At 31.2% G+C, this 20299-nt stretch overlaps 1 protein-coding gene across 2 annotated transcripts in view; it reads right to left on the bottom strand.

Annotated features, from left to right (window-relative positions):
* The window catches only part of LOC145312442 (uncharacterized), a 41412-nt gene extending 21357 nt beyond the window's left edge, over window positions 1-20055 (bottom strand). The window contains exons 1-4 of one of the 2 annotated variants that reach the window (XM_080151695.1): window positions 19680-20055; window positions 6564-6614; window positions 4644-4723; window positions 3617-3655 (exon numbers count right to left, since the gene is read on the bottom strand). In XM_080151695.1, the coding sequence (XP_080007821.1) occupies window positions 3617-3655; window positions 4644-4723; window positions 6564-6614; window positions 19680-19743 (234 nt within the window). In that variant the 5' untranslated portion in view covers window positions 19744-20055. The remainder of the gene's footprint in view (window positions 1-3616; window positions 3656-4643; window positions 4724-6563; window positions 6615-19679) is intronic. The other variant, XM_080151694.1, reaches the window with a different exon arrangement.
* Between the last annotated feature and the right edge of the window lie 244 nt (window positions 20056-20299).

The following is a 20299-nucleotide window of genomic DNA, read 5'->3' as shown; positions in this document are numbered from 1 at the left end:
TTTTCATCTCGCCCCCACCTAATATTTTTATGGTGGGTTAATCCATTTTTTTTGAGGGGGGGTAATATTCTTTTATTTTTTGCAAGAGCCTTTTAGCAGAAGGTTTTAATTCCATGTGGGGGGGGGGGGGGGTATGGGTAATATTCTTTTTTTAGCAAGATGCCTTTTAGCTGAAGGGATGGGGATGAAGAGATGGGGGATAGAGGTGGGGGATGAGAGGGGGGATGGGAAAAGAAAGGGAAGAAGGGATAGGGATTAGAAGGCCCACCCAATTAAAACGCCCATATGAAAGATAGGTATATATAATCAAAATTTTACAAAATGTTCAAAATGCCCCCCCCCCCCCTAGACAAAGTGCTTTGCACGCCACTGCTTACTATATATTAATTAATGTTCGTTTCTCAATTCCAATGTCTTTTCTCACTGATTTACAAAGCTTATGTTATCATCTAAATGAAAAGGAAAGCTTTTCTGTAATTATGGTTGGTTCGTAAGTCTATCCACAACTGATAGATCTTATCATTAATTTGACATGTTAGAATAGTCTTATCGATTTTAAACTTTGCATGGTGTTTAGAAAGCGTAACAAGTCGTTAATCTTTACACGAAAGTCTCTAGGTTAATTTTTTTAACGATTTTGACGACAAATTTTTATCTATAATACAAAGTAGAACGATGTCCGTCTGTCTGTCTGAAGCTTTAGATCTCAGTAACCGCTGAACCGATTGGGCTCTACTTTTCAGGGATTATACCTACTGGTCCTTTGATGGTTTTAAGCTATTTTTCTGGGGAGTGGGACACCCCCAACCCCCCAAAAATCTATAAAAAAAAAACGCCATTTCTTTTTGTAGGAGATATCCTTGGTACTTTTTTTTGCAGGAAATTTCCTTGGTCCTTCTTATTTTTTTTTTTTACGAATTTCACCTTAACTTTTTTTATCATCTCTTGGGACAAAGCCCCTATAGGCTAGGGGCGAAGCCGCTAGTATGATATAATTTATTAATTATCCTACTATTCATCTGATTTTTAGAACAAGGATTCTTACTAGGTACAATGTCATAAGTGAAATATAGTGTTACAGGGTTTCTTAATTGAAACTTTGGCGTCTTGCTGTCGACGAGTTGCAGTTTCCTGACACCTTCCTCTTCAAATTTCAAGTCATGGTAATACTGCAGAAGAATTCAGCACCGAGAAGCAATGACATTTGTCTTTGTGGATTATGTATATAGTGTAAAAAGTGACAATAGTAAACTTCATTTGTCAGTGGATAAATATCTACAATAAATAAGGAAATATGAATCTAGCTGCTAAAACTTTAACTTCTATCATCCAATAACTATTATATCATGATATTAACCATATTATAACCTATGTGTCATTATATTATATATGTTATAACATTATGTTGCTAATAATCTCATAACTAACTTATCATATTTATCGTTTTTGAACCTATCTAACTCACTGTGAGATTGTTAAACATTGTTATTAACTTACTGTACTAATGATTATTTGCTATCTGTGTATCATTTTGTTAGTTAATTGTTTGTATTTTTCTTATGATTTTTTATGATTTTTTCCATAAGTTGAATAAATCATTTTAACAACACAAAAACAAACAGTATCCCACGTATTTAAGTAATTGTGCAACAAAATACAATTATGTTTATATCCTGCTTAATAAGTTTTGACATTCAACAAGTGTTAAACTGTTTTTAAACTATTTTTGAATGGGGGGTCAAAAATATACTAGGACACCTATAGAATCAGACTGCAGAGCCTAAATTTGAATTAAGTCCCCAATAAACTTTTTTTGGGGGATTTAAAAATTAATTTTTACTGTTGCTCTGGTCATTTTTACCAGATCAAAAGGTCTTTTTTTACTTCGTGTAATATTGTAACTTAGTGAACAATTTTATATAATTCACTTTATACTGATACAATAAAAAACATTACTCTGTTCAATGGAAATAATTTTTTTTCTTAAACAATTAATTTCATTAAAAAATCTGACATAATACAATAAAAAACATAATGCTGAATTTAAACCAATTAGAAATTAGAATTTCCGAAAGAGTGTTTTCACAAAGTGACTTATTTCAAACGTAGTTAAATAATTTTATTTAATAAAAATGAAAAGAATGAAAACCCTACTCATTAAAGATACATACTTTTTAAAAATATTTTTAAAAATATGTTTGAATAATCTTATTTTATATCATATTTGTATATGTGACAAAAATAAATTTGTTGTATTGCATAAACATTTGTTGTCACCTTAAGATAGCCTGATATCTAGTTGCCGAATGTGTACGCAGTTTCCTGAGTGTTTCCTCATCCTAGCTCAATATTTACTACTAGCTAAAAATCTTCAAACTTCCCTCAAAAAATCTAAATTTGAATGTATAAACGATTTATACATTATAAATTTGAATTTTTCAAATTTTGATATTTTTTTTTAAAGTTTGAAGCTTTTTTAGCTAGTAGTAAATATTGAGCTAGGATGGGGAAACACTCAGGAAACTGCGTACACATTCGGCAACTAATTCGGAGGTCATCCACCTTAATTTATTTAACCCTTTACAGCCAATTTTTATGTGTTTTAATGTATAATAGACATGAAACATTTTTATGTTAATTCATTGATATATTGTAAAGAATTCATTTTTAATTAGTATTGATAGATAAAATCAAAAGACCTAACTTTACTGTATACTAGCATACAATATTTACGAAGCAAGACACTCTAAAAGCTGAGTATTTTACCTACAAAGGGAAGAAACATCACGATTCAGTAAAAATTATTTAATCCATAGTAAAAAATAAACTTTAAAATCCTAATAAAATTTGATGTGGGCAATTGTTCTCATTTTTGGCTTTGCAGTATGATTCTACAGATGTCAAAGTATATTTTTAATATACCTTTTAAAAATAGTTTAAAAACAGTTTAATGTTTGTTTGTCCAACTTCCTGATTTTTAAACTTTTCTTTTATTTAAGTTGTTTTTATTAGCAAAGCTACTCTATAATTCCAAATGTACGTCCGTCTGTCCGTAAGTCAGACACAAAGTGGGGGCAACGTGATTTTCTTGGCTCCTATTCAGGACACACAGATGAAACATTCTAATCATTAAGAAGCTTAATTAACTGTAAAACATTCATGGTGGCCGGACTGCTTTTTAGCAGGATTTTGGCTATTTTCATATTATTCATACTTTAGCCATTTGTTTGGTACGATTTTCAAAAATTTTGGAGATAATAATATTGATTTGAATTTTCTGTTGTTGTAAGAATTTTTTGTAATTATTTTATCACAAAATTGTTGTTCTGAGCATGCAATATGTAATTTACTTTTACTGCCGGTCTGTCAGTCATTATACAAAATATTAATATCAAAAAGATTTTAAATATGTTAGAAAGTTTTCTTGATTTTTTCTCCAATAATCCATTCTTGATTTTATTTAATGCTCTTTAAATCTCCTATTCCGTATTCCCATCCATGATTTTTTGTGCCTTATGGTTGTTGTCATCCTTTATTTTTAAAATTTAGTTTAGTATCTATGAAGTTTTTACGCAACTACAGCTGAGCCTAGCAAATAGATTAACATTTGTTTTACCTGAATACTATCAATTCTACCGCCAGCTCGAATATTAATCTGAAAAAGATCGTTTAAAGGATCGATTCCAATCTTTTAAATTATATTTTTGGTGTGATAAAGTATTTTAGTCAATAATTTTATTAATTGATTACATGAATACATTTAAATTTATTTGAAAAAGACGTAAAATATTAGTGAATCTGTTTAATATTATAAGGTAGGGGAATAGACATAGAAATAGTGAGAATGAAAGACAAAAAATACTGAAAAAAAGCAGCTGTAACCAACAACTGAAATAATTCAAAAGTTATTTGGTAATTTTAGCTATTTTTTTTCGTTATTTCAGGGAAAAACCTTCTTATCTGCTCCCCAAATATTTTTTTAGATTTATTTCGCTCGTTGGCTATACCTTATTCCTGGAAAAAGAAACAGAAAAATAGGATAAATAAAAAAGATTTCTTAACAAGGATGACAATATCCATGAAAACAAAGCTTGGAGCGGTAGGACAAATGAACATTAACACTTGTAGAGTGTTAGAACTGAATAAGCAGAATATAAAAGCATAAGTCTAATAAAATTGTAAGTAAATTTGTTGCAAAACTGCTTAAATACAGGATATTGTTTAAGTACATACTTACATTTTAAGGACTTGATTTTAGAGATTATTTGCTTATAACATTGTACCTTGTTGTAATAGAAATTGGTATTCCAAAAATCAGATAAAAATGAAAAATTGTTGTCAAAATTTATTGTCATTTCGATTTAAATGGACGTACGGACTTTCTGATAACGATCATAGAGTTGCTCGCTTCCTAAATCGTATCTCATTGTAATGGGAATTATCAAGTTTGAAATCAATAGGACTATTCTAACATGTCTTAACTTACAAGAGAGCCATCTGTTCTGAGCGGATTTATGGACGGAATGACCTGAATTGTAGAAATGATTCGCTTTTAAAAAGAGAAAAATGACGTCATTGTAAGGACAAGGGATTATTTTAAAATGAATATTTATGTTATCTTGATATTACATAAATATTGTTACCTGTACTGGAGGTCTTGTTGGAAAATATTGAGTCCTGTCTGCACTTATCCACCAATCTGTGAAAAATTCTCCACCAAGTCCTTAAAAATACAATTAAGATACATTTTTTTTGGATATAATAGTTATTTAATATTTATCGCATCATATTATAAACTATAAATTTAAATAAAAAAAATACAAGATTAGAACCGGTCAATCCGGTATAGTTTTATGTTATGAAATTAATATCCATGTAAAATTGTCTGTAATTCCGTGCTATACATGATTTTTCAATATGGCTGGAACCAGTTCTAATCCAACGGATATTAATCGGTTTCGAAGACATACTAGAATTAATATTTGATATTAAAAGAACCTTGCAAGAAATACACTGTTTTAACTGCTGAAAGACTGCTACAAGTAGACAAAATACCCCAAATTCAAAGCCTTCAGCTTCAATAACAAATAAGTTGTAGGCATTTTAAAATGACAATTTAGCTTGTTTTGGGCATAAAGATAGGATGCCAGTAAATAATTATATTTTTAGTAGCGAAGCTTCTCTATAATTCACCTTGATTTCTAGATTTTTAAGTTTTCATGATTTTTTCGATCCCTATACAAGATATACAGTTGAAATTTTCATAGATTGAATAAGTTTTCACCCTAGAAATATTTCCATTAAGTTTTATTAAGATACCCTTATTGGTTGGGGTGCTAGATCGATTCCGAGTTTTTCAAGAATTTTGTGATTTTCTCAACTCCTGTTCAAGATAAACGGTTGGATTTTTTAGTGTTTAATTAAGTCAACATTCTACATATTTTGACCAAGTTTAATAAAGACTTACTATTAGTTGGGGTGCTAAATTTAATTATAGATTTTAACGTTTTTCTTATTAGCTCAATGCTTGAAAAGACCATTATACAATATATATTTAAAAGGTTTCGTGATTTTTATTATTGAAGGTTTTTATGATATATTCTATAGATAATTTTTTCTAGATGTCTATTTATAGTTTTTGAGCTTCGCTACTTATGGATGTTGCCATCCTTGTTATATTAAAAATACGGGTATAGTCCTTTCCACGACATCCCTCCATAAGAGGCGATTCTTCGTATTTTTCACAGTGAGTTTTCTCCAATTTCTAGCCCCTGCGGGGGTTTCTAACCCTGCGGGGCCAATTACCTAAACCTGTGGGGCAATCACCTAACCCAATATAACCTAACCTAACCTAAAATAACCTATAAAAAGCCATTTTCAAAATACGACAAATCGCCCCTTATGGAGGGATGTCGTGGAAAGGACTATACCCAAAAATACCCCTTTTCATAGTCAAAATCTCTCAAAAAAATTATGTAGCACTGTAGTGAGAGAATTCCAGCTTATAGTATTTCTAGCCAATCAGAAACTTGATCATCTCAACAACCAATCATAGCTTAGCAACTGTAGATACATTTTCTTCCGCTTGGATTTTCCACTTAAAAGTAAAAGTTTAAATGATATTTTTCAGAGATATTGACTATGAAAAGGGGTGTTTTTATAGTAAATATGTAATCAGTTACTGGTATTCTAACTTTGTGCCCAAAAAAAGCTCATAATTTTGCTTTTAGCTGACGTAATTTAATATTGAAATTTTCTACCTTCAAAATTTTCATCTACCTAAAATATCATTTAAAATGCCTACAACTTTTTTGTTAATGAAGCTGAAGGCTTCAAATTTCGGGTATTGGGTCTACTTTTGGCAGTCTTTCAGCATTTAGAACAGTGTAATTACCTGGCTCATAACAATTTTCATTAATAAAGGGTTTTAAACTTCTGAGAAAAAATCAAATATCTTATGTAATGAAGTGATTTTTTCAGAGGCATGCTAGAGTGCAGTGGATTGGAATCAGAATCTATTTAAGAGAATGCCACGTATTTATTTCATTCAAACTAATATTTACCTCCAAATGGTCCAGTGATATTCCAAACAGTGTCCCTAAATATTTCTTCCTCTAAAATATGAAAAAAGAATTGTAATTGAATGTTCATTAACTAGACCTATAATGGTCAACAGACGCAAAAATGCAATATAAAGAAACAAAATACAGACAAGGATGACAACATCCATAAAAGCGAAGGTATGAAACGATATGACAGACGAACATTAACTATTGTTGAGTGTCAGAACTGAATATACAAAATATGAAAATATAAGGTATGACAAAATTATACGTAAAGAAGTTGTATCAACTTTTTTGCTTTTTATTTAAGATAGCTAGCCGGTTCTTTCAGTAAGTAGTAGATGTAAAATTTTTCATAGAAATCAGATATGCAATCGTTTTTTTTGTAGACCTCTTATTTTTAAAGTAATTTAAGTTTTTAAAAAAAATAATTAAGTCGGTTTTAAGGTACTAAAACGCAACAAAATAAAAGAAGAAAATGGCCAGTATGAACAAAAATAGTAAGATCTTTAATTTGACACCTTACTTTTAAAATTCTGTTGAGTAATTATTGAAAAAATCTATTTTTTTAACCTCGGTTTAATAAAAACTTTAGACCTAAAATTTTCTCAAACAGACATAAAAAACATGGGCTCATATATACCTTTAGAATCAGAAAAATATTACGAATCTATTCTAAGCAAAATTGAAAAAGTTTTATAAAACTATTATAAAAAAAATAAGTTTATTTTAAGAATCATAATTTTCGGCCTTAAAGGGTTAGCTTGAATCAAACCTGAACAAAACCTAAACAAAAGACAATGCAATGTAGCAGATATTTTTTAAACACAAGAAACAATAATGTATTTTTAACTGCATTGTTTTTAAGTTTATAAACAGACTGATGCATATTTGTTCATAATTTTTCATTCTTTACATGTTCTTTAATATCACTATATTTATTGTAGTATCTATTGTATATATTGTATGAATGTTCTCCTTTTTTTCTGGCAATTCTATAGGTTAATTTTATAGATTAAGCTTCCCGATTCGTCAATTTTTGCGATTTGTGATTGGCTAGTTTAGTAGTTACAATTCTTAAAATAAACTTTTTATTTTTTCTATTTTTTATTACAATTTTTTAAAACTTTTTCAATTTCGCTTAGAATGGATTCATATTATTTTTCTCATTCTAATGGTATATATGAACCCATATTTTTTATGTCTGTTTGAGAAAATATTTAGGTTTAATGTTTAGGTTTAACCGAGGTTAAAAAAATAGATTTTTTCAACAATTACTCAACAGAATTTTAAAAGTAAGGTGTCAAATTAAAGATCTTACTATTTTTGTTCATACTGGCTTTTTTCTTCTTTTATTTTGTTGCGTTTTAGTACCTTAAAACCGACTTAATTATTTTTTTAAAAAACTTAAATTACTTAAAAAATAAGAGGTCTACAAAAAAACCGATTGCATATCTGAATTCTATGAAAAATTTTACATCTACTACTTACTGAAAGAACCGGCTAGCTATCTTAATTAAAAAGCAAAAAAGTTGATACAACTTCTTTGTTGCAAAACTTATTAAATGCAGAATTCTGTTTAAGGACATACTGACATTTTAATACTTAATTATAGAGATGCTTCGCTCATAATATTGTACCTTATTGTAATAGGAATCAGTAATCAAAAAATCAGATCAATCGGATGATTTTATCACATAAAAAATTGTTATTAAAAAAGTAAAAAAATCAACATGTTTAGAATGGACGTACGGACATTCTGGTAACGATTATAGAGTTGCTACGCTTTCTAAATCGTACCTAACTACTACAGTAATCACCATGCAAAATTTGAAATCGATAGGACAATTCTAACATGCCTAAATTAACGAATAAAAGCTAACTATCTCGGACGGACGGACGGACCGACCCTAATTATAGAAAAGCTTCGCTTTTAAAAAAGTATTGTTTTAAGTCCTGACAATAAAATTAAGTGAGTTAGATATAACCCCCTACATCCCTCTTGAAAAGGGTCTACAGTTACACCCACCTAAAAAAAACAATGAGTAAGTTTATTTTGTAGGTGGTGTACTCCTAAGGGGTGGGGGGGTGACCCACTGACAATAACATAACACTTCTCTTGTTGTTTTATCGCACTCGATTTTGGTTTAAAGGAGATATAAAAGTTGTAATGGGGTTTCATAATTTTTGTGCGCGCCTCCACAACCCTCCTGGAAAAACCCCATGCATGCCACATTGTGAAATTAAGTGCTAAGGGAATAATATAACTGTGCTTTAATTAATTTACACCCATATCTTTCTCACAATATTATACTGTTCTAATAATCCACTTAGATTTTATTAGGATTCTGAATTTTAATCTCTTTTGTTCATGCAGTAATTGTCATGGTTATTGTGTGGCTCATCAAAAAAGGCATGAAATTTTGGTGGGCAATTTTTGTCCAAAATCCTTGTCTGCTAGAATGAATCACCGGAAGGTGAGAGAATGGCGAAAATGTAACCAAATGTATATTATGCTAGTGAATGCTTTCAGTGATGGTTTGGGGGCTTTATGATTTCTTAATGCAGGTATGATTATTTTATCCAATTTAATCCTCCCTTGGTACGTAATAGAGAGCATGGCGTGAGACAAAGAGATTTTTGTCTATTTTATTTTATGTACAATGTGTGTCAAAAAAACTGTGTTTTCCTGTTTTGGGAATCAACCAGAAAGATCATGAAAAATATAATTTTAAGTCCATATTCTCTGTAAAAATGTACATAAATTTACTTAAGGTGTTTTTTGATATCTATTAAATGTGGCTGTACTGATAGGTACATGTAGCGTAAAAATGCCTGATCATAAGTTTGTGATAACAATTGGATTCAATAAACTTATTTTATTTTGCAACATACAGGTTGAAAAGTACAATATAAAAGTAATAAAGGGTTAAATAAATGTCTCCATTTGAGATTTTTTACATAGTTTCTTTTTTTGGCTACATGCAAAGAGCTTTATAGGTTCTTCAGGATTTAGTTCTTTCAAAGTCATTTTTTTGAAAATCTCTTTTAATACCATGGGAATTGAAGAATAAAACAAGTCACTTTTTATTTCATTTCAATATCTGAAAAAATAAGCAAGTTATCTTGATTTTAAATTAACACTAAAAGTGCTTTTTAATTAATAATTATGTTATGAATTAACATGTCATGTGTCAATCAAAAGAGATCAAGAAATACAGTGGGAAGGAGGGAGGAATTAAAAAATCAAAAATAAAATTGGTTATTTATTCTTTTAAAAAAAGCATTATTAAATTATATTTTAAATAATATTTCATTGACTATGCTAAAATGTCGTTTTCACGTAAAAATAAGAATTTAATTGAACGTTATAGCCCTAAATTCTACAAAAATAAAGCAACACACATACATTTTGAATTCTTTAGGCTCTAAAAAGCGCTATTATTTTAAGAGATATCAAAAAACATCTTTTATAAAATTGATCCATATTTTTTTTCCTATTCTTACTGGCTGTTTCCCAAAACAGGAAAACGCAGTATATTCACCTTGTGTATATTTATTTTTTTTAACAAAAAGAATGAAAAACACAAGGAGCACATTTTTAATATCAGTAGATTTTTTTGTACGATTGTGTTTAGCTATACAAAAGCCACACTAAAGAATTTACTTATCTTTTAGATAGCCTGATATCTAGTTGCCGAATGTGTACGCAGTTTCCTGAGTGTTTCCTCATCCTAGCTCAATATTTACTACTAGCTAAAAAAGCTTCAAACTTCAAAAAAAAAAAATCAAAATTTAAAAAATTCAAATTTATAATGTATATTGTATAAATCGTTTACACATTCAAATTTTGATTTTTTTAAGGGAAGTTTGAAGATTTGTAGCTAGTAGTAAATATTGAGCGAGGATGAGGAAACACCCAGGAAACTGCGTACACATTCGGCAACTAGATATCAGGCTATCACTTTTTAAGTTATAAGCGAGCAACGTAAGTGTTAAGGAACATATTTTTGATTTTCTCATTTAAAGTGGTTGAGAAGTAGGTATTTTTATGATTTATTTTCTTTAATTGAAAATGTATTAAAATGTAGCTAATCATATTATTATTTTTTATATGTTAAACTGTTTTTATGGCTTAATAAAACACTTAACTTCCTGCAAAGAATTTCATTCCTCACCTGGCCGAGCATTTCTATAATTTGTAATGTTTAAATCATAAATTGAATTTACGTCTGCTCAGATAGCACCCGTAACAGTAATTTTGACTTTTTAATTGCTATTATGTTTTTATTAGTTTTTTCATTCTTTGTTTATCCATAAAAGCAAAGCTCTTAAACGTTATGATAAACGAACATTATCACTTTTATAGTGTAAGATTACAAATGTTCAATTCAAAACAAAATTGTAAGAAAATTTGTTGCAAATCTGCTTAAATACAGGATATTGTTGAAGGACATACTTTTATTACAGAGATGGACGGATCTTTATTCCAAAAATCAGATGAATAGTATAAATATATCACATAAAAATTTGTTGTCATAAAAGTAAAAATTAACATGTTATTAGAATTATAACATGAGTTGCTTTCTAAATCGTTCTAAAATTATTACAGGAATCACCATGTCAAGTTTGAAATTTATAGGACAATTCTAACATATGACTAGAAACAACTAAATATGACAATTATATTTTATAAAAATTGTTGTAAAAAGTTTTTCTCGTATTCATTCGAATCCGGTTGTTTTGGATAAAAAATGACTTTTTACACTGAGTAAATTGAATTACTCCTCTTTAATATTACTCTATGAAAAAAAAATGTACGCTGTTTAAAAATGCCTATAAAATCAACATTTTTATTAAGAAAAATATTTTTTGGCTTAAAATAAAGAGAAAATCGTTGTTTTTAAGATAATAGTAAGATCGAATTTTTAATGAATTTTTCACAAAAGTACATTCTTAAAAAACCGGTTTTGTAAGTAAACAAACAAGGGTATAAAAAGCCAGTGTACAACAGAATCTTTAGTAGTAGTAGTAGTAGTAACTCATTATTTGTCTTTTAATTAAGTAGTAGTATTTTAATTGTCTTTAAATAAGTAGTAAAAAATTATTGTCTTTTAGAAACTAAGTACACACCAGAGATTTATTTGTGTCAGTTATCTCAAATTATATCTAAGTTTAGTTTAAAGTTTGTGTATTTTAGTTTAATTTAGTTGTAATATAAGGCAATTTTAGTTTATAAATTAGGAGTGGAATATAGTATTGAATTGTAATTTGTTGATTATTACTACTCTCAACATATTATTATTTAAATGATAAATGGTTGTTGAACTGCCCCGTTTGACACTTTTTATTTTCAAATTATTCCACTACTAATTTTATTGTATTTATAACTTATATTTGTAAAGGTCTTTAAAGAATTTAGATTTGAGAAGTAAATTGCTTTAAAGGGCGAATATAGGTTTGATATAATATGAGCTTATTTCAAAGGTGCCATTATATAGATTATAAATAACTTAAAGATATTGACATATCTAATTGTATAAGTCTGTTTATAGCTTAAAACCTTTCTAACTCAAGATAATATTATGTAATAAGTGTGGTTCCCTAAGAACTCAATTACCCTAGCATCACACAAGGCTTCGTAGCAAGGTTGAATTAAAAAGCTTTCGTTAAAGGATAGTCGTAATAACGTGGAAACCAATTAATCAGGGGTAAATATACCCATCTTCTACCTTAATACAAATTATATAAAGTAAAATATTTAAAAGTTTAAAAAAACATCAAATAATGTAAAAAGTAAAAAAAAAATAATTGATAAAATTTTCTTGGAGGAAGAATGATTTCAAATCCCTGTTTTTTTAAGGTTCGTGTGTGTGTGTGTTAAAATTGCGTACATCAGGGTTTTTATATTTTCCAGAATCAACCAATGATCTTTGTACAGAAAATAAACTTTAAGACGTATTATTTACCCTAGTCAAAACTTTTACGCAAATTATTTCTACGCTTTTTAAAAATTGAATTAAAGAGTATATAATCTAAAATAATAAACATTTAAATTATCATTTAAGATGCATGCCATTGTAATAGTCAATCAAACTTAAGCAAAATAGTCAAAAAAAAGTCTTGTAAAGGGCTAAAATAAACCGTTTGTCGTCAATCTCATTTATCATATGTTCAATTGAAACAGAAAATTGCAAAATCTACTTAAGGATTTTTTTGAATTTTTAAATTTGGCATAGATATTCTAAAAGTATGAAATGGCACCTTTCATATAAGCTCATATCATATCGAACCTATATTCGCCCTTTAAGTGAACCCAGCTGACAAAAGTGCAACTGGTAACCAATTTTCTACAGAAAGCCCTATGCCTGCAGCTAATTGGTAAGTAAATTTGTAAGATTGTTCTAAATGATAAAATTAAGTAGATATTTAACTAATTTAAAGCATATCTTAAAATAATTCATATTTTAAAGCAATATCTTGAGCCTGAAATCTAAAGAATTAGCCATTATTTTAAGTAAAATCATTTAAAAATTTTTAAAGCAACTATATTTTGTCTTTGTTTTGAGATTTCTTGATAAATACTAGCTTACTGCCTCGTTTGTTATATTTATTATGAAATTGTAAGGTTTTAGTCAAAATATTAGTAAAAATGCTGAAGAAAGTATTATTTCTTACAAGAATGTGTTAATTTTAAGTTGTTTAACATATTATTCTTTATAGTTCAACAATAGTTAGAATTACTGCAGTTGGAAGATTTTCATCAAACCTACCTATTTTGTGTTATTAATAATTTGTTGTTTGATTAATTTAATGTAAATACACATAATGTAAAGACAAAAGTTTTATTTATTTAAATTCTGGTATTCAAAATTAAAGGTGTTCTATAGAGTTTAAAAGGGGCTAAAATTTCCCAAAACACCAGTGGATAGGAACCGGTTCTCATCCATACGAAAAAATCTATGTCTAGCACATAGGCGTCCAAGGGGGGGGGTAATGGGGTGATTACCCCCCACAAATGATTTTGGGGGTGCCGTAGGCACCCCCAAAATTTTTTTCATTTTACCCCCCCCATTCAAAATTTACCCCTACCCTGGGGGTGCCGTAGGCACCCCCAACCATTTAGGAGGGGGTATTTCATCATCATTGCCATTTATCTCTTCTTTCCAGAGCATAGGCCACGCACAATGGTTCTCCATTTATCTTTGAATTGGGCCTCAGTAGAGGCTTCACTGAAAGATGAAAAATTCTTTTTACTCAGTTCTTCAAGGAATTCCCTCCTCCAGGTTGTTTTTGGTCTACCTGGTTTCCTTTTTCCTGTGAAGGGGTCCCAAGTCAAGGCTTGATTGGTTAAATCATCATGCCCTTTCCTTAGAGTGTGCCCCAACCATCTCCATTTTCTCTGTTTTATTGTCAGTTTGATGTCTGACATATCACTGCGCTCTAAAAGCTCAGCATTTGTGATCTTGTTTGGCCAAAAGATCTTGTGGATTCTCCTAAGACATTTGTTGACATATGTCTGAAGCTTGGAGACCACTGCTGTGTTTAGGAACCAAGTTTCAGCCCCATACAGTAAAACAGACAGAACATTTGACTTGAAAAGTCTTAACTTGGTCTTTATGGAGATGTTGTTGGAATTCCAAATTTTGTTCAAGCTGACAAAGGCTGTTCTAGATTTGTTAATTCTAGCTTTAACATCTGTCAAAGTGCCTCCAGCTTCATCAATTTTACTTCCAAGATACTCAAAGCAGTTAACATCCTCAAGAATTTGGTTTCCAATAGTTATTGGTTCTTGGGAGTTTGCATTTAATCTGAGTATTTTAGTTTTTGGAACATTTATTTCAAGTCCAATTTTCTTGGAAGTTTCAGCTATCATGTTAGTCCTTCTTTGCATTTGACTTCTATTGCTTGTTAACAAAGCAATATCATCAGCAAAGTCCAGATCTCCCAAATATTTGGGATTGCTAAATAACTGCCAACGAATGCCATCATTGCTTTCACAGTTCTTCATGATCCAGTCAATGGCAAGGAGGAAAAGGAAGGGAGAGAGAAGGCATCCTTGTCTGACACCTGTTACAATCTCAAAAAAGGTTGATAGTTTACCTTTATACATAACATTTCCACCTCCTTTATGATAGATAGCTTTAATGATATTGATTATCTTTTCTGGAATGCCATAGTGTCGGCAGATTTTCCAGAGTGATTTCCTGTCTAAAGAATCAAATGCTTTTTTGTAGTCAATAAAGTTTACAAAAAGCTCAGAGTTCAATTCCTTGGATTGCTCTATGATGATTCTTAGAGAGGTTATCTGATCAATAGTGGAACGGTTTGGTCTAAATCCAGCCTGATTAGGTCTTAGCTTTTCATTAACCTTCTTCTTTATTCTATTAAGAAGAATCTTACTAAGGATACGGCCAGGTACTGAGAGAAGCATTATCCCTCTGTAGTTTCCACATTGGGTCAAGTCTCCTTTTTTGGCCAGTATTGAGATATGTCCATTTTTCCAGTCCTCTGGGCATAACTCATCATTCCATATCTTAGTGATCAAAGGTAGGAATGCCTCAGCAGATGTGTCTAGGTCTGCTTTCATGACCTCAGCAGGGATGTTATCAGGTCCTGCGGCCTTGTTATTTTTCAAACTTTTAATGGCCTCTTTGATTTCCAATAGATTTGGCGCTCGACAGTCAATGTCAAGTGCATCTGAGGGTGGAATCTCAGTTTCTTCCTCTGGAACTGGAAGATTCAGCAGTTCAGTGAAATGTTCTGCCCATCTATTTAGAATATCCTCATCAGTTTTAAGGAGTGAACCATCCTTATCCCTGATGTGTGATCCTGATTTGTGTACTTTGCCTGCAATGCTCTTAGTAATCTCATAGACATCTTTCATTCTATTTTGATTAGCAGCATTTTCTGCGTGCAAGGCAAGGTTTTCCAAGTGTTCTTTTTTGTCAATTCTGACACTTTTTTGGATTTCCCTGCTGAGCCTCTTATACAGGTCTTTATCTTCTGGAGAGTTTCTAGAGAGTGTCTTTTGTCTTACCTCTCTTCTTTGATCCATGAGATCAATGGATCTTTGAGTGATCCACGGCTTTTGGTTAGCCTTTTTGAAACCTAATTTTTCTTGGCTGGTATCATTATAAACTTTTTTGATACCTTGCCAAATATCTTCCACTCCATCTTCCTCTTGAAGAGTCAGCAACTCAAATCTATTCTTGAGAGTGAGCTTAAACTCTTGCAACTTTTTAGAGTTTTGGAGGGTTGTTAAATTATATTTCTTCCTGGGGTTAGGCTTTGTGTCCTGCTTTTTAAATCTAAGCCGAACTTTAGAAGATAGAAGATAATGGTCTGAATTAACATCAGGTCCTCTTTCAACCCTGACATCAAGGAGAGAACCTTTAAAGTGTCTAGATATACATATGTGGTCTATCTGGTTAAAGGTTCTTTGATCTGGTGATCTCCAGGTGGCAGTATGAGTCTTATTGTGTTTAAAGATGGTTCCACCAATGACAAGTTTGTTTTCAGTACAAAAACTTACAAGTCTATCACCATTGTCATTTTCCTTGCCATTACTTAAGCCTAGGCCATATCTGCCCATAACTTCTTCTAAATTCTCATTATTACTCCCCACTTGAGCATTGAAATCTCCTAGGAGCATGGTCAGATCCTTTTCTTTATGACCATTTTTAAAGGACGCCTCTAGAAATAACACGCTTTAACTGCTGAAAGACTGCCACAAGAAGACCCAATACCCCAAATTATAAGCCTTCAGCTTCAATAACAAAAAAGTTCTAGGCATTTCAAAATAGCATTTTATGTACAATGGAATTTTTGAAAGATTTCCAATGCTCATAAAAGAAAAAACAATATTAAATTACGTTGCCTAGACATAAAATTATAACCTTATCTTTGTCAGAAACTCAGATTGCCTGTAACTGATTAAATTTTTACAATAAAAACACCACATTTCATAGTCAAAATCTATATAAAAAATTCGATTTAAATTGCATTTTTAAACGAAAATCATAGCGGAAACAAAGGGGTAAACTAATACAAGCTTAGCTGTGATTGGTTGTTAAGCTGATTCAGCCTTCTGATTGGCTACAGTACATTCGGTACAACGCAAGTAAAACTTAATTTTTTTTAATGATTTTGACTATAAAAATGGGTATTTTTATTGTAAAAATATAATTAGTTACTGGAAACCTAAATTTATGACAAAAATAAGCTTATAATTTTGTTTCTAGGCCACGTAGTTTAATTTTAACGTTTTCAACATGAGCATTACAATTCTTTCAAAATTTCCATTGTACATAAAATGTCATTTTAAAATGCCTATAACTTTTTTGTTATAGAAGCTGAAGGCTTCAAATTTGGGGTATTTGGTCTACTTGTGGCAGTCTTTCAGCAGTTAAAGCGTTGTATTTCTTGCAGGATTCCTTTAAATACAGAGTCAAGCTGGTCATAAAATTCGTTTTTGTCCTCTGTATTTGCTTGTTCTGTAGGAGCATATGCTACTATAATTCTCAGTTTGATGTTTTTAACTGAGGATTTGAAATAAGCCTCCATAATTCTAGGACCATAGGGTTGCCAACTGATCATGGCCTGCTCTGCTTGCTTGGTCAGCATAAGAGCCACCCCTTGATTATGGCCTAGATCCTCATTCATATGACCTGAGTATAGTATTTTCAAGCCAGAATGATGTTTAAACTCTCCATTGTTTGTCCACCTTGATTCGGTGATAGCCAGGATGTCAACCTTGGCTTTTAGCATTTCTCGGCAAATGTTTTCTGTCTGGCCTGACTGAAACATTGTCCGAACATTCCAGGTGCAAATTTTTGCTGGTCTGCGGAATTCAGAATCATCCGCCTGACTGGTCCGTTAGCGGTTTCCCAGCCAAACATCATATTGTTGTTTCCAACCTCTACTTCGTTCCCGAGCCAAAAGTTAAATTGGTTTTTACTTTGTGCGGGTTGAACATAAGCAGGTTTTTTTCTAGGGAGGGATTGTTAGCCCCACCCAAACCCCCTGTACTGGGGGGAAGTGACCAGAATTCAGTCTGGCATCTACCCTGGGACCTTTCCAGCACAGTAGGACTCTTCTGGTGTAGCTGCCAGGGTCATTGATGCACGGAGCAGGATGGACGGCGTGCACGTACCTGGTCTCCCACCCCCCAAACAATTTTGGGGGGAGTAAATACCCCCCCCCCAAAAAAAAATCTCTAATAAAAAAAATTTTTGCGCGCTTCGCGTGCATTTTTAATACTATATATTTAATAAAATTTAAATTACACCCCCCAAAAATTTTACCCTGGGGGGAAATTTTGGGGGGGGTAAACTAAATTTACCCCTGCCAACAGATTTCAGGGGGGGTAATTACCCCTCCCAAGCAAATTTTACCCTTGGGGTAAAAATTTTGGGGGGGGTAAAAAAAATTTGCGGTAGCGCCATTTTACCCCCCCCAAACACGAATTACCCCCCCCCTAGAAAATTTTTACCCCCCCCAAAATAAAAAGCTTGGACGCCCCTGGTCTAGCATCGTATTATATCCAGTTTTCTACGAATATAAAAATGTACAATCATAAGATTAAAACCAGTTTTTTAGCCCGTGCCTACGGCACCTAGGGGCTAAAAAAACTGGTTTTAATCTTATAATTGTACATTCAATATCCGCGGAAAGCCGTTTATAATACGATGCGAGAAATAACTATTCAAAAACACTTTATAAACGGACGTATTGACATTCTGGTAAGGATTATAGAGTTGCTACGCTTTCTAAATCATAACTAAATATTACAAGAATCACCATGCCAAGTTTGAAATCAATGGGACAATTTTAGCATAACCAAGTTCAATTTACTTGATTCACTTCACTTAAAGATATTGATAAAGATTTCAAACTGAATGTTTTTATTGACAAAAAATTGTTATAAACGGACATTTGAACATTCTAGTAAGAATTATAACAATTACAGGAATCACCATGACAAGTGTGAAATCAATAGAACAATTCTAATATGACTAAATTAACAAAAAGAGCCAACCGTTACGGACGGACAGACAGACAGACTCTAGTTATAGAAAAGCCATGCAATTAAAAACTATAATTAAAATATCATTTTGTTTCGCTATTCCAACTAAAATGTTTCATCATTTAAAAGAAGTTTATTAGAAGAATAGTTACACGCCTCATAATAATAATGTCCTTGTATTAAATCTGTTTCAGTAAATCATAAATATAACTTTGTATATCTATTGTGTTTGTGATTTCTTTCCCCAAAATAATAATATTATCCTATTTTACCCATACTAATTCTGTAGATTTGTATTGTTTTGCTTGTGTATAAATAAACTTGTATATAGAACTTCTGGGTTAATAGGGATTGAAGCGAAGCTTCTCAGCGGTTAAACTGAATAATGTCCGTCCATCGTGTTCCGCTGCTCGTGCTTGTCGCGCTAGAATTGTACCTATAGGGACTATGCGCAAAAAAATCTCATCTGATTATAATCAAATGAAACCTTAACATCATCTGATTCATTCTCAAATATAAGGCAAAACAGTCTCTCGTTTCTTTAAAAATTTCGGCCGATTTTTTACTAAACTCAAGATTGGAAAAACATTTTCTGGTATATAAATGTGCAGTTAAACAGTTTTTAACCTATTTTCTTAAGGTATATAAACAAGGATGACAACATCCATAAGTAGCAAAGCATAAAAAATCGTGGATGAAAATACATACAAGTAGATTTAAAGAGTATTTGTTAAAATCTAGAATAGTTATCTCCCCCCCCCCCTCAAATTTTTTTAATGGGGGGTTATTTATCCTTCCTGCTGAGATTTTATAACATCCCCCTCCGGCCCATAAAAAACGTTTGGTGGTGTGGGGGGAGGTTAAATTATCTTCTGTACACTTCTTTTCGAAGATGCCTTTTAGCTTCCATCCCTTCAGTCATTGCATGGTGGGGAGAAGGGATGGGGGAGAAGATATGGGGGGTAAAAATGGGGGAAGGCATTAGGAAAAGGGATAGAAATTAGAAGAAGGCCCATAATAAACCCCCTTAAAACGCCCAGTCCCTTTAACGGTAATTTATTTTACTGAAAACAATGAATTTTAATTACCTCGTAAATTTGACATCGACTTAGTTGATCTTGTTAACAAAAGTAAGGCAGCAAAGATAAACATTTTAACTAAAATTTTAGTATCCTTTGATTTTTTGGTAACAATTCACATTTACATAAAGTACAACTAAGCAAATGCACTCATACTGTGAGTTAACTGAGAACTTTTCTTGTCATTTATATAACCTGATTTTTAAAAGCAATGCTTTTTTAAATTAAAATTGGGTTCACATTTCATATAATATAAAAAACTTAGTTTACTCATAATATCATGTATTATGTAATACTGTTTATCATGTATACTCCAGTGTAGTAAATAAAATTTTAGATATTATACAACTTTTTTATGTTATGCGTTCTGACAACAACTACAACTAACAAAATAAATGAACAAAACTTGTTTTTATCTTTTATGCAAACAAAACATGTTTATTTAAACGAACACTACAAAATCTACATTATAATAATTTATTCATATTTATTGCAATAAATAGATTTTGTTTTCTCAGTCCAAGCATGAAAATACAACTAAATTTAATTACAAAGTTATTGCGTAATGGAAATTTTAGAAACAAGTTTGGCGTCGGAAACATCAGAATAGATATTTTCTCGTATTCATT

This window comes from Acartia tonsa, chromosome 2, assembly GCF_053477335.1.
Source record: "Acartia tonsa isolate MP-2025a chromosome 2, ASM5347733v1, whole genome shotgun sequence".
Classification (NCBI taxonomy): domain Eukaryota; kingdom Metazoa; phylum Arthropoda; class Copepoda; order Calanoida; family Acartiidae; genus Acartia; species Acartia tonsa.
This window is presented reverse-complemented; position numbering and strand designations above follow the sequence as displayed.